The following is a 15,556-nucleotide window of genomic DNA, read 5'->3' as shown; positions in this document are numbered from 1 at the left end:
CAGAAGGATCCCTTGAACCCAGGAGGTGGAGGTTGCAGTGAGCTGAGATGCTGCCACTGGATACTACTGGTCCAGCCTGGGTGACAGAGAGAGACTCTATTTAAAAAAATAAATAAATTAAATAAAATAATAAACAAAACACTAATTGTTTGGATTCAGTTTAATGCAGAATTGAATTTTATGCAAAGTTGGAGAAAGATTTTAAGTGAACAATCTTGTAGCTTGAAATATGATCTATATGGTGTCAACACCCAAATTTATAGCTCCAGCCACAAATCTCCCCTGAAAGTACAGACTAATAGCTAAAAGCCTATTCAGAATCTCTACCTGACACAAATATATTCCAATTTCAATTCCTGGACTTCCTTCCAAATCTGCTCCATCTACATTCTTACCTATCTCAGTTAGTAGCAACTCCACCCTTCCAATTACTTGGCAAAAAGCTTTAAATTATCCTTCTCTCCTCTTTATCTTGCATCCCATATACCCTATCTTTCAGTAAATCATGCTGTCCGCACCTTTAAGGTATAAAAGCATACCTTGTTTCACTGCACTTCATTTTACTGAGATTTTGCAAGCTAAGGGTCTGTGGCAACCCTACATCAAGCAGGTCTATCGGCACCATTTTTCCAACAATGTGCTGTCTCTGTGTCACATTTTGATGATTCTCGAAATATTTCAAACTTTGTCATTTTTATTACATCTGTTATACTTTGATGCTACTACTCTAATTGTTTTGAGACACCATGAATCATGGCCATATAAGATGGTGAACTTTATAAATGCTGTGTATGTTCTAACTGCTCCACCAACCGGTGCTTCTCCTCTCCCTCTCCTCAGGACTCCCTATCCTCTGAGACACAATATTCAAAAGTAGGCCAATTAATAACCCCATCATGGCCTCTAAGTGTTCAAGCAAAAGGAAATCGCATGTCTCTCATTTTAAATCAAAAGCCAGAAATGATTAAGCTTAGTGAGGAAGACATGTTGAAAGCTGATACAAGCCAAAAGCCAGGCCTCTTGTGCCAAACAGCTAGCCAAGTTGTGAATGCAACTACTGAGAAAGGGTCTCACTCTATTAGCCAGGCTGGAATGTAAAGGTGCAGTCAAAGCTCATTGCAACCTCAACCTCCTGGGCTCAAGGGATCCTCCTGTTCTGGCCTCCTGAAGTGCTAGGATCACAGTTGTGAGCCACTGTGCCTGGCTGAAAAGTTCTTGAAAGAAATTCATAGTGATTCATAGATAGTGATTCCTCCAATGGATCTGAGCAAAGTAGATTAAAAACCTAGAAAGGAGGTTTCGATTCACTATTCAAGACACCATTAAGAACATTCATGATTTATGGAAGGAGGTCAAAAGATCAACATTAACAGGAGTTTGAAAGAAGAAATTCCAACCCTCATAGATTATTTTGAGGAGTTCAAGACTTCAGTGGAGGGAGTCACTTCAGATGCAGTAGAAACAGCAAGAGAACTAGAATTAGAAGTGGAGGGGCCGGGCACAGTGGCTCACGCCTATAATCCCAACACCCTGGGAGGCCTAGGCGGGTGGATCACAAGGTCAGGCGATTGAGACCATCCTGGCTAACACAGTGAAACCCCACCTCCAATAAAAATACAAAAAATTAGCCAGGCATGGGGGCCAGCGCCTGTAGTCCCAGCGACTTGGGAGGCTGAGGCAGGAGAATGACATGAACCCAGGAGGCGGAGCTTGCAGTGAGCCAAGATCTCGCCACTGCACTCCAGCCTGGGCGACTGAACGAGACTGTCTCAAAAAAAAAAAAAAAAAAAAAAGAAAAAGTAAAGCCACAAGATGTGACTGATTTGCTGCAATCTCGTGGTAAAACTTTAATGGATGAGGAGTGGCTTCTTATGGATGAGGAAAGAAAGTGCTTTTCTGAGAGGAATCTACTCCTGGTGAACACTGTTGAAATGACAACAAAGGATTTATAATATTATACAAACTCAGTTGATAAAGTAGCCTCGACTTCCTGGGCTCAAGGAATCCTCCTGCCTCAGCCTCCCATGCACCTGGGACCACAGGCATGCCACTATGCCTGGTTAATTTTATTTTTTTTGTAGAGACGGGGGTCTCACTTTGTTGCCCAGGCAGGTCTCAAACTCCTGGGCTCAAGCAATCCTCTTGTCTCTGCCTCTCAAAGTGCTGAGATTAGGCTAAGTGCAGTGGCTCACGCTTGTAATCCCAGCACTTTCAGAGGCCAAGGAGGGTGGATCGCTTGAGGTCAGGAGTTTGAGATCAGCCTGGCCAACATGGTGAAACTTTGTCTCTACTAAAAATACAAAAATTAGCCAGGCTTGGTGGTGGACACCTGTAATAACAGCTACTCGGGAGGCTGAGGCAGGAGAATCACTTGAACCTTGGAGGTGGAGGTTGCAGTGAGCCAAGATCGCGCCATTGCACTCCAGCCTGAGCAACAGAGACTCTGTCTCAACAAATTTAAAAACAGAAATAAATAAAGTGCCGAGATTATAGGTGTGAGTTACCCTGCTCAGCCTAAAGTATTTTTTAATCAAGGTATGTAAGTTGTTTTTTGAGACATAATGGTATTGCACACTTAATAGACTGTGGTATAATGTAAAAATAACTTTTTTGCCCCATATGATCTGCAGGAAAACATAACTTTTACATGCACTGGAAAACCAAAAAAAAAAAAAAAAATTGTGTGACTTGCTTTACTGCAGTGGTCTGTAACTGAACCCACAAGAGCTCCAAGGTATCCCTAGATCTAGAATCCAACTACTTCTCACCATCCTTTGGGCTTCACCTTGGTCCAAGTCTCCAGTGTCTCTCATTTAGACAAGTAATTACAATAGCTTCCTAACCGGTTTCCCTTTCAGTCAGTTCCCACCAACAGACACATTAATCCTCTTAAGTAAATCAGATCATGTCAATCCCCTGTACTACCCACCTCACAACAGTAAAAGTCAAAGTCCCACGATCTACAAAGACATACCAGGTTTTACCCTCTTCCCCCATCTTCTACAATTATACTCCAGACTCAGTCCTCTGTAGCCACGCTGGTTCCCATTTTGATGTATAGCTTCTAAGCCTTAAGGCCTTTGCACTTGCAGTTCCTTCTGCCTATACCCCTATTCTCCCAGATGTATGCATGGCTGTGATCCCTCACCTCCCTGAAGTCTTTGCTCATATGTCACCTTTCTTATGACTAACAATGATATTTAAAACCGCACTACCCGGCCGGGCACGGTGGCTCACGCCTGTAATCCCAACACTCTGGGAGGCCGAAACGGGCGGATGCCTGAGCTCAGGAGTTCGAGACAGGCCTGGCCAACACGGCGCAACCCCATCTCTACTAAAAATACAAAAAATTAGCCAGGCGTGGTGGCGCGGGCCTGTAGTCCCAGCTACTCGGGAGTTTGACGCACGAGAATTGCTTGAACCCGGCAGAGGTTGCAGTGAGCCTCTCTGCAGATTGCATAGGCTGGAGTGAAGTAGATCGCGCTACTCTTCACTCCACCCCGGGCGACAGAGGCGCTCTGTCTCCAAAAAAGAAAAGAGAAAAAAAAAAAAAAAAAGAAAACCCTGCACTACTTACCATTCTTCTTTGTTTTATCTCTCTCCACTGCACTCTTAACCTTCTAATGCACAATATTTTATTTTGTTTATTGTCTGTCTTCCTACACAAGAGAGATATTAATATTAAGCTCCGTAATATTTTTTGTATGTTCTGCTCACTGCTATATACCTAAATTCTGGTACATAGTTGGAATTCAATAAACAACTGCTAAATGGAATTAACAGGCAACAGGAAAACATTCCAATCAGATATATTTTGAGATACTAATGACCAGACTCCAAGAGTGCAGAGGCAAGGCAGAGTGGAGTGAGGAAACGGAGAAACGGGAGAGGAAAGAACGGGGAAAAAAGGTAAAGGGGTTGACCCACGTGGAAAAATAGCCTACCTGGAGGGTTGAAGGACTTCTGATGCCGAGGAAACCTATCAGAAGACTGTCTCCAATACCATGATGTCGAAGCGCGGAAATTCCAAGGTTGGCCGTTGGGTTGAGGTTGAGAATCAAGAGGGGACTGGGCGTCGAAAGGGGGTTGCGCCCCGGGAAGAATCTGGGCGTCGAAGGGGGGCGGCGCCCCAGGAAGAGACTGGGCCTCCATGGGGGGCTGCGACTCAGAGGAAGGATTTGACCCGGCTGCGGGGAGCGAGGACGTAAGCGGTGGTGGCGGCGGCGGCAGCATTGCCCAGAACACCCAGCTGTCCCGTGGCGGGGCAGTGTCGCTCAGCGGCCCTAACGTGGGAGTCAGCTCGGGAGACGCACGCCACCCGGTTGGAGTCACGAAATCACTAGCCGGCTCAGCCATACCACCTGCCGGGTCCGGAGTCTAGCACGCGACTGTGGAGCAAGCATTAGGCGTCACTTCCTTTACGGTGAACTACGCCGCTCAGCCAACCACAGGCCTTACGTCATTGGTCGGCGTCGGGAAACCTTCCATTCTTTGCTGCTGATCGCGGGATTCCATTTGGGTAGTTTTGACGTTCGTGGATAGACTCGTATCTGTGACCAGTGTCAGCCACCGCGGATGGCAAGAGACCTAATCGGACCGGCCCTGCCGCCCGGCTTCAAGGCCCGCGGAACAGCGGAGGACGAAGAGCGGGACCCGAGCCCTGGTAAGCGGCTGCGTCTCCGCTGCCCACCAGGCCCATCTACCCCCTCCCTGGGCCGGCCCTGCTCGCTGAAGAAAGTCGGAGGCCTAGGAGGGCTGAGGAATGGGGAGTGGGCGCGGCCCGACCCGAGAGAACTTTTTTTCCCTAACGGTAGCGGTGGGGAGGAGGCTGGGGGACCCTCCTAGAAACCGAGCTTTTGCGTGATTTGGCTTCGTGATGATAATACATTCTCATTTAGCGCTTAATAAGAGCTGCACGCTGCCCTAACTGACTGATACCCATTCAGTCATTTAAGCCGTATAAGGAAAAGACTATTTTCCCATGTTGCAAATGGGTACGCCCAAGCCCATGCCAGCGTAGATCATACTGCTAGCAAGTGATGGAGCGCGACTTAGAAGGAAGCGTTTCTCCTAACCTCTGTGCCATATTGCCTTCTGATTTACAAGAACCTTGCAGATCCTGTTCTCTCCAGCCCCCGACCTGCTTTCCTTGCCTCTCATTCTGTTATTGCATCTGACACATCAGCCCAGTACTCAATCCAGCCTGAGTTGCTGCGCAGTTCCTTAACGCTCTAGGCTTCTGGGCTTCCTCTGGTTACATTTCTAAACATAACTGACAAACATCTCCCTATCCTTCAAGGCCCAACTTAAATGTCATACCAATAAAACCTTTCCAAATTCCCCAAAGCATTGTCATGCCTTTCTTTTTGCCCTCGGGTTTTTTTCCTAATTACATTGCATATTTGGTACACTATATTTGAATAATTTGTCGACATAATCTGTCCCCACCATTGCACTATGGTCTTCTACCTGAACACGCAACAGGCACTTTGTATATACGAAACGAATGCTTCTCAGATTCCGCCAAGCATACCTATCTGCTTTAATGTTTATTCACATTTGTGGACTAGCACCGACAACCCAGTTGGAGAAGAGTAAAGCTGAGTAGCCCTGCCATTTCTGAATCTAATTTTTCTTCCTGGTCTACCCGGAGGTCATGTTTCTACTACAGGCCCCTTTCCAATCTAATTTCTGTTATAACCATTTTGAAAATTATGCTTTCCAGCCGGGCGAGGTGGCACAAGCCTGTAATCTCAGCACTTTGGGAGGCCAAGGCGGGCGGATCACTTGAACTCAGGAGTTCGAGACCAGACTGGCCAACGTGGTGAAACCCCATCTCTACTAAAAGTACAAAAATCAGCCAGACGTGGTGGCAGGCGCCTGTAATCCCAGCTACTCGGGAGGCTGAGGCAGGAGAATCGCTTGAACCCAGGAGGCGGAGGTTGCAGTGAGCCAAGAGCGCCACTGCACTCCAGCCTGGGCGACTGAACGAGAGTCTCCAAAAAAAAAAAAAAAAGTAAAAATAAAAAATTATGCGTTCCTTCCTGTAGGAGATAGCTTTAAAAAAAATAAAATAAGGCCAGGCGCAGTGGCTCACGCCTGTGATCCAGCGCTTTGGGAGGCTGAGGTGGGCGGATCATGAGGTTAGGAGTTCGAGACCAGCCTGGCCAACATGGTGAAACCCCATCTCTACTAGAAATAGCTGGGCGTGGTGGCATGCACCTATAATCCCAGCTACTCAGGAGGCTGAGGCAGGAGGATCGCTTGAACCTGGAGGCAGAGGTTGCAATGAGCTGAGAGCGCGCCATTGCACTCCAGCCTGGGCAACTCAGTGAGACTCTGTCTCAAAATAAATAAATAAATAAATAAATAAATAAATAAATAAATAGTGATTTTATTTTAGCAAGAAAAGTTCCATTCGACCAAGGTTGAATAAAGCTGTGGTTAACCAATGTAGCTAGTTGGGTTCCTATGTGTATGTTGTTGCTGGTTCACCACATTCCCTGATTTTTTTTTTTTTTTTTTTTTTTTTTTTTTTTTTTTTTTTTGGAGACGGAGGCTCACTCTGTCGCCCAGGCTGGAGTGCACAATCCCATCTCACTGCAACCTCCACTTCCCGGGTTTAAGCAATTCTTCTGCCTCAACCTCCTGAGTACCTGGGATTACAGGCGCACGCCACTGCGCCCAACTAATTTTGTATTTGTAGTAGAGAGGGGGTTTCCCCATGTTGGCCAGGCTGGTCTCCAACTCCCGACCTCAGGCGATCCGCCCACCCCAGCTTCCCAAAGTGCTGGGATTACAGGCGCGAGCTGCCACACCCGGCCCATATTCCCTGATTTTAAACCAAGGCAGGATTTGCAGATAAGCAACCACCAACTCCTGCATAGATAATTCTGTTATGGTTGCTTCCATCATTCTACCAGCTTTATGTCAAGTACGTCTTTCTTTGTCTGCTCTCTTCTGTTTCTTTTATGTGTTAGTTCTCCGCTTGCCCCAGCACTTAACGCCGTGCATGTGTAATATGTGTATTGCCCTCTACTTGAAGGAGTTGCATTACAATCTGCCTGGCACATAAAAGATTCTGGGGCCAGGCGCGGTGGCTCACACCTGTAATCCCAGCACTTTGGGAGGCCAAGGCCGGTGGATCTCGGGGTGAGAGATCAAGACGATTCCGGCCAACATGGTGAAACCCCGTCTCTACTAAAAATACAAAAATTAGCCAGGCATGGTGGCGCATACTTGTAGTCCCAACTACTCTGGAGGCTGAGGCAGGAGAATGACTTGAACCCGGGAGGCGGAGGTTGCAGTGAGCTGAGATTGCGCCACTGCACTCCAGCCTGGCGACAGAGTGAGACTCTGTCTCAAAAAAAAAAAAAAAAAAAAATTCTTCGTATATATATGTTGAATGACTGCTCTTCGTCAAGCACAGTATCTTACACATAGTGTGTCATTTTTAACGCATAATCCCCCCTGCTATAATTCCATTCCCTTCATAACCTCCTAGATGGCTGAACCTAAAACAGTTGCCAAAAAAATCTTCACATATAATTTTTATTCATCTATCTGGATTTTTAAGAAGCTTACCAGTACCAATGGTTTTCTTTCTTTTTTTTTTTTTTTTTTTTTGAGACGGAGTCTGGCTCTGTCACCCAGGCTGGAGTGCAGTGGCCGGATCTCAGCTCACTGCAAGCTCCGCCTCCCGGGTTCACGCCATTCTCCTGCCTCAGCCTCCCGAGTAGCTGGGACTACAGGCACCTGCCACCTCGCCCGGCTAAGTTTTTGTATTTTTAGTAGAGACGGGGTTTCACTGTGTTACCCAGGATGGTCTCGATCTCCTGACCTCGTGATCCGCCCGTCTCGGCCTCCCAAAGTGCTGGGATTACAGGCTTGAGCCACCGCGCCCGGCCTAGAAGCTTACCAGTACCAATGGTTTTCACATCCACTATATCACACCATAGAAGCTGCACTTGGACCATCTTTCAGTTACTACCTGCATCACCACCCCTCCTACAACCAAAGGGTAACTGCATGTTTTCTCTTTCGTAACTGGCTTCCTATCTTGGTACTATATTACTTTGTGAGATTCATTGATGTAGATTAGCATTATTATAGATTGTTGAAGTTCATAATCTGGTCTTTAAACAAATAGAATTATTATAGGTTGTTTCTTTACATTGCTATATAGTCATCCATTGGATGAATGTTCTGCAATCTATCCATTTTACATTGGATGGACATTTGAGTAATTTCCATTTGGAGGCTGTTATAAAATGTGCTGCTCTGCATTGTAGTATATGTCTTATGGTGGATACTCCCACCTTCCAAAGTCACCAAAGTTCTCAGCATGTATGAGAATTCTAGTTGTTCCACATTCTAATAGTTTTTTCTTTTAAATCCGGTGGTTTGTAGCAATATCTCATGGTAGTTTTAATTTGTATTTCCCTGGTGACAAATGAAATTGACCACCTTTTCATGTGTTATTTGACCATATGGATACATGCTGTGTTCGGTCTTTTGCTTATTTTTCCATTGAGTTGTCTGTCTTCATATTGATTTATAGAGTTCTTTTTATAGTCTGGATATGAGTCATTTTCCAGATAGGGGTATCAGAAATACCTTCTCTAATTCTGTGGTTGTTTTTTCACTCATGTTGGTATGTTTTGATTAACGTAAGTTTTTAATTTTAATATATTCTGACTTTTAATTTTCTTCTTTTACGGTAGAATTGTTTGCACCCTATTTAAGGTATCTTGCCCACCCCAAGGTTATAAAGCTGTTCTATGTTTTCTTCTAAAAGCATTATTGTTTCAGCTTTCACATTTATATTTGCAATTCATCTGGAATTGATGTTTGTGTGTGGTGTGAGATAGGGATGAAAATTTTTTGCCCCGTAAGGGTATCCTGGCACCATTTATTGAACAGACCATCCTTTCTCCACTACCACCTTCCATCAGGCAACCATATATATGCATCTGGTTTTTTTTCTTGTTTATTCTGGTAAAATATACATATCTATCATATTAGCCATTTGTAAGCATATAGTTCAGTGGCACTTAGGTACAGTCACGTTGTTGTGCAGTCATCACCACCATCCATCTCTTAGAACTATTTTCACCTTCAAAATTGAAACCTATACCCATTAAATAATAATTCTCCATTCTCCCCTCTCCCCCAGTCCCTGGTAACCACCATCTACTTCCTTTTTCTGTTAATTGGACTCTTCTAGGTACTTCATTTAATGGAATCATACAGTACTTGTCCTTTGGTTACTGGCTTATTTCACTTAGCATGATTTCTTCAAGCTTCACTTATTGTAGCACGTTAGAATTTCTTTTCTTTTTAAGACTCAACAATATTCCATGTAAGTATATACTGTACAGACTACATTTTGTTTATTCATCTGTTGCTGGACCCTTGGGTAGCTATGTATGCTATTGTGAATAATGCTGTTATGAACATGGGTGTACAAATAATCTGTTCAAGTCCCTGCTTTCATTTCTTTTGGTCGTATACCCAGAAATGGGATTGCTGGATCATGTGGTAATTTTCCAACGTTTTGAGAGGCTGGGCACGGTGACTTACACCTGTAATCCTAGCACTTTGGGAGGCCGAGGCAGGTGGATCACCTGAGGTCAGGAGGTCAAGACCAGCCTGGCCAACATGGTGAAACCTCGTCTGTACTAAAAATACAAAAATTAGCCAGGTGTGGTGGCTTGCACCTGTAGTCCCAGCTACTGGGGAGGCTGAGGCATGAGAATCACTTGTACCTGGGAGGTAGAGGTTGCAGTGAGCCAAGATCGCGCCACTGCACTCCAGCCTGGGTGACAGAGTGAGACTCTGTCTCAAAACAAAACAAAACAAAACAAAAACAAACAAACAAAAAACAATTTGAGGAACTAGTATACTGTTGTCTATAGCAGCTGCACCATTTTACGTTCCCACTAGTAGTGTACAAGGGTCTCAGTTTCTCCACACCCTCCCATTGCTTGTTAATTTCTGTTTGTCTTTTTTTTTTTTTTTTTAATAATAGTCATCCTAATGGGTGTGAAGTGATATCTCATTGCTTTGATTGGCATTTCCTTAACAATTAGTGATGTTGAGCACCTTTTCATGTGCTTATTGGCTTGTGCATCTAGTTTTAAGAAACTTGGGCCAGGTATGGTTGTTTACGCTTGTAATCCCAGCACTTTGGGAAGCTGAGGCAGACAGATTCTTGATCGAATGAGTTCAAGACCAGCCTGGGCAACATGGCAAAACCCCATCCCTACAAAAAATACAGGTAGTGCATGCCTGTAGTCCCAGCTACTTGGGAGGCTGAGGTGGGAGGATCGCATGAGCCCAGGAGTTGGAGGTTGTAGTAAGCTACGATCATGCCACGGCACTCCAGCCTGGATGATAGAGTAAGACCCTGTCTCAACAAAAAAAAAAAAAAGAAAAGAAAAAGAAAAAAAGAAACTTGAATTTAGAGTCTAATTTCTAAAAAAAAAAAAAAAAATGCTCTGTCTCCAATGCCTCACATTTCTAATTATCTAACGATATATATGATGTGATATTCTGCACAATGACCCTATGTTAACAACAACAACAAAAACACGAATAATTTCAAGAATACTTTTATTAAGAAGAAAACCATGTATTTTAGAAAACTGTGTGACTTTATGTTTATCACATGAGAAGGCCCATAACACCTGAATCCCAAGATTAAGTTTTGCACTGAGCTCTGAAAACTAGCAAAATGAATGAAACTAAGGGATGGGAGGGAACACTCAAACTGAGGGAACAACATGTATGAAGACTTTAAGGCAGGATGGGACATAGTGGGCAGCAGGAACAGAGAAGACCATGTAACAGGAGCAGAGAAAGCGAGGGGTAGATGAAATCACTGCTGCTGCTGCTGCTGCCTGGATGGCCACATTCTGGCAGGAAGGCAAATGAGGACTGGAGAGACCACATGAAGGACCTTGGTCTCTATTCCAAGAGCAACAGATGTCACTGAAGTTTCATTTTATTTTTTTACATTTTTACTCAAGTGTAATATGTATATAGATCCTTCCATGCTGCTAAATCAAATGGAACTTTTTCAGTCTTTCTCTTATTACTTAACAGTATTTTAAGATTACCTACTCCTCTTAAAACTCTCTTACGGCTGGGCACGGTAGCTCACACCTGTAATCCTAGCACTTTGGGAGGCTGAAGTGGGAGCATCTCTTGAGCCCAGAAGTTGGAGATCAGCCTGGGCAACATAGCAAGACCACGTCTATACTAAAAAAATTTAAAAATTAGCTAGGTGTGGTGGTGCACACCTGTAGTCCCAGCTACTTGGGAGGTTGAGGTGGGAGGATCACTTAAGCCCAGGAGGCCAAGGCTGCAGGAAGATAGGATCATGCCACTGCACTCCAACCTGGACCACAGAGCAAGACCCCCTTTTTTTTTCGAGACGGAGTTTTGCTCCTGTTGCCCAGGCTGGAGTGCAATGGTGCGATCTCAGCTCACCGCAACCTCCGCCTCTCGGGTTCAGGCTATTCTCCTGCCTCCCCCTCCCAAGTAGCTGGGATTACAGGCATGCGCCACCATGCCCAACTAATTTTGTATTTTTAGTAAAGACAGGGTTTCTCCATGTTGGTCAGGCTGGTCTCAAACTCCCGACCTCAGGTGATCCACCCGCCTTGGCCTCCCAAAGTTCTGGGATTATAGGCATGAGCCACGGCGCCCAGATGCAAGCCCCTATCTTTAAACACACACACACACACACACACACACACACACACACACACACACACACACACACACACACACACACACACCCTTCTCTTCTGTCGGTTTCTGTGATACTATACTCCCCTCAATTTTGTCTTCTCTTTGGGCAGCTCCTCTTCATCTCGAATAGTTTATCTTCAATTAAACCTTCAGGTGTTAAAGATTCTGAAAGCTGACTCCTAAGCTCTCTTTTTTTATATATATACTCTATTCTCTCTTTTAAGTGATGATATTCCCACCCATGGGGTGAAGATTTTTATATAAGAACTTAGATGCTTATCTGACATCTTTGTTTAATGATTCCTGATGAGAGTTCCTATCAGAATCTTTAAGAAAGGACATGAACTTCTAAAACAAATCTTTCAATGTCCTAGCCAGTCTCTTCTTCCCCCCGCCCCCCCGTCAGGATTTTAATGTATTCCAAGTTCAGGAGCAAAGACTAAATTACCCCCTCAATCCCTGGGACTGTCCCAGTTTTAGCACTAAAGATGCCACATCCCAAGAAGCCCTTCAATCCCAAGCAAACTAGCACAGTTGGTCACCCTATTTCTGTCTTCTGTAGCAGTGCACCTTAAACTTGAACGTGTACATGGATTACCCAGAGATCTTATTAAGATGCCAACTCTGATTCAGGTGATGTGGGTGAGGCCTGAGATTCTGCATTTCTGACAAGCTCCCAGCTGCTGCTGCTGCTGGTGGTCCTGCTGTTGCCAAGACCACAGTGTTTGTGGTGAGGGATGGGAGCACACGTGGCTTTCTCTGTCTGCAGTTATTATGCTGGATTGTTTGCTGATTTGCCCACTAAACCATGAGGACAGGAACCACGTGCTAAGCCTCTATAATCCCCAATACTAGCAGGGTACCCAGCACAAAGCGGGTACTCAGTAGATTCCTTTTGGCCGACTAGAGGACAGAGTAAAAATTCCTGCCAGGCACAGTGGCTCATGCCTATAATCCCAGCACTTTGGGAGGCTAAGGTGGGAGGATCACTTGAGCCCGGGACGTCCAGAACAGCCTAGACAACATAGTAAGACCTCATCTCTACTAAAAATGTAGAAATTAGCCAGGTGTGGTAGCATGCACATGCAGTCTCAACTACTCCGGGGGCTGAGGCAAGAGGATTGCTTGAGCCCAGGAGTTTGAGGTTGCAGTGAGCTGTGATCACACCACTGCACTCCAGCCTGAGAGTTAGAACAAGACCTTGTCTCAAAAAAAAAAAAAAAATTCCTTAAGAGGGGCCCAGGATTTATGGGGGTTGGGGAAGCCAGGACCTGCACGAATGCAGCTAACCATAATCCTTTGTATGGAGTCCGGAAGAAACCTAATGGCTGGCGGGGAAGGGGATTTTGTTTGTTTGTTTGTTTTTGTTTTTGAGACAGAGTTTTGCTTTGTCACCCAGGCTGGAGTTCAGTGACGCTATCTCAGCTCATTGCAAGCCCGCCTCCCGGGTTCATGCCATTCTCTTGCACCAGCCTGCCGAGTAGCTGGGACTACAGGTGCCTGCCACCACGCCCAGCTAATTTTTGCATTTTTAGTAGAGATGGGGTTTCACCATGTTAGCCAGGCTAGTCTCGAACACCTGACCTTGGGTGATCTGCCCACCTCGGCGGCCTCCCAAAGTGCTGGGATTATAGGCTTGAGCGACCTTGCCTGGCATTTTTTTTTTTTTTTTTTTTTTTTTTGTAAACAGAGTCTCACTGTCACCCAGGCTGGAGTGCAGTGGCATGATCTCAGCTCACTGCAACCTCTGCTTCCTGGTTCAAGTGATTCTCCTGCATCAGCCTCCCAACTAGCTGAGATTACAGGCGTGTGCCACCACACCTGGCTGATTTTTGTATTTTTAGTAGAGACGGGGTTTCACCATGTTGGCCAGGCTGGTCTCAAACTCCTGGGCTCAAGTGATCCACCCGCCTCAGCCTCCCAAAGTGCTGGGATTATAGGCATGAGCCACTGTGCCCAGCCTCTTTTTTTTTTTTTTTTTTTTTCAGTTTTTACAAATTGTGATAAAATATACATGACATGAAATTTACCATCTTAACCATCTTTAAATGTACAGTTCAGTGGCATTAAATATATTCAGATGGTTGAGCAACTATTACCACCATATCCACATCTCTTTTCATCTTATAAAACAGAAAGAAACTCTGTACTCATTAAGCAATAACTCCTCATTCCCCCCTCCAGCTCCTGACAAGCACTGTTCTATTTTCCGTCTCTACGAATTTGACTACTCTAAGTACATCATTTGAGTGGAATCATACAGTATTTGTCTTTTTTTTTTGGACTGGCTTATTTGGACTTTTATTTGGACTGGCTTAGCATAATGTCCTTTTATTTGGACTGGCTTAGCATAATGTCCTTTTATTTGGACTGGCTTAGCATAATGTCCTTAAGGTTCATCCATGTTGTAGCAGGTGTCAGGATTACCTTCAAGTGAGGATTCCTGAATCCAGTCTGATATCTGCCCTGTGTTCCTCACATTCTGCTGTCCCAGAAAGATCTGACAAGCATGACCAGAGTAAAGAGGAGAGAGGGAGCACACAGGTCTGAGATGGAACAAGTTAACTTCATTTGAATACTCTGAAAATTGACTGCTGGGAAATGACCCTGAAGTCATGTCATTAGAAACCCTGGGGTGCAAATATTTTCTCAAGAGACTCCATATTCTGTTCTTTGGAAGCTGAGTGGAGCCTTGGCCATTTTGACTCTAACTCGAGTCTCCTTATCTGCAGTGACCTTCACCTCCACTAATTTCACCTACATTTGAAGCTGGAGTAGGGAGTCTACCCTACTCCAGCTCCAAAAACTTAAATTCAGATCTCATTCTCAGCAAGAACCCCTTATTCATTCATTGTTCCCACTCAAGTTACTCCCATTTCATTTGCTTTTTATTTTTGTTTTTTAACCTCATTGAGCCTTGCATCCCTAAGTACTTCTATCCTTAAGCACTTCTATCTGAGAGGAGTGCTTACATCCCTACTCCTGTTAGACGCCACGGTCCATCCATTCATCCACTCGCTTGCTGGTGCTCTCAACTGCTTTATCCCATTGGGTATTCTGCCAAACCCGTCTAACGAAAGCCCAGCCCTGGATCAGTGCAAGTGTTTACCCTTTGTGAGCCTCCAGCCAGGCTGCCTAGTGCTGCTGGAAGAAACCTCATGCCTCCACGAACTCATGCTGCTAAAAGTTAGCCTGTTCCCTAACTGGGTCCATAGGTCTGTCCAGTAATCTTCACAGGCTTCACCTCCTTTCTCTTCCCCAATCTGCAACCATGGCTTTTTAAAACTTTCCCTGTCTTCTAAAATTGTATTTTTCTGTCTACTTCATTGAACAAGTAAATGCCATCATAAGAGAACTTCCTCAATTTTCTGTTACTATAGCTAAAAACTTCCCTGAATCCATGCCAAGCTTTTTGTCTGCCCTTTGGTAACAATGGAAGAGGTATACTGCTTCCTTCTAAAGCTAATCCTTCCATTTTTACTCTGACTCCCTTCCCTGTCCTTAGGGCCGTCTGCCCTTAGCATTTAACCAAAACATTCAAATCTTTCCCATCTTTGAAGAAAACTCTACTTCATATCCTCCTCTAGCTGCTCCTTTTTCTTTCTTACTATCTCTGGGTCTTCCGTTTTCTCCTTAACCCACTGCATTTCTTCTCTCACCAGTCCACTGAGACTCTCACCAATTCAAGGCTCCCTTTTCAGTCCTAGTCTTCCTTGACCTCACAGCAACATTTGGCCGCTCTTTCTATCCTCTCTTGGTTCCAACCATCCTGAACACCTTTCAGTTTTCTAAATGTGGT

General features: G+C 44.8%; 2 protein-coding genes across 4 annotated transcripts in view; one reads left to right on the top strand and one right to left on the bottom strand.

Annotated features, from left to right (window-relative positions):
* Positions 1-4,406, bottom strand: part of LOC105491697 (nuclear FMR1 interacting protein 1) — a 53,063-nt gene extending 48,657 nt beyond the window's left edge. Inside the window, exon 1 of the mRNA XM_011758280.3 lies at positions 3,945-4,406. Within this exon, the coding sequence (XP_011756582.2) occupies positions 3,945-4,356 (412 nt within the window). The 5' untranslated portion in view covers positions 4,357-4,406. The remainder of the gene's footprint in view (positions 1-3,944) is intronic.
* A 51-nt stretch (positions 4,407-4,457) lies between these two features.
* Positions 4,458-15,556, top strand: part of LOC105491698 (GPALPP motifs containing 1) — a 50,466-nt gene continuing 39,367 nt past the window's right edge. For 2 of the 3 annotated variants that reach the window (XM_071081351.1, XM_011758283.3), the window contains exon 1: positions 4,459-4,663. In XM_071081351.1, coding sequence (XP_070937452.1) covers positions 4,576-4,663 — 88 coding nt within the window. In that variant the 5' untranslated portion in view covers positions 4,459-4,575. Of the gene's footprint in view, positions 4,664-15,556 lie in introns of all 3 variants that reach the window. The other variant, XM_011758282.2, reaches the window with a different exon arrangement.

The sequence above is a fragment of the Macaca nemestrina genome, chromosome 16, assembly GCF_043159975.1.
Source record: "Macaca nemestrina isolate mMacNem1 chromosome 16, mMacNem.hap1, whole genome shotgun sequence".
Lineage (NCBI taxonomy): Eukaryota > Metazoa > Chordata > Mammalia > Primates > Cercopithecidae > Macaca > Macaca nemestrina.
This window is presented reverse-complemented; position numbering and strand designations above follow the sequence as displayed.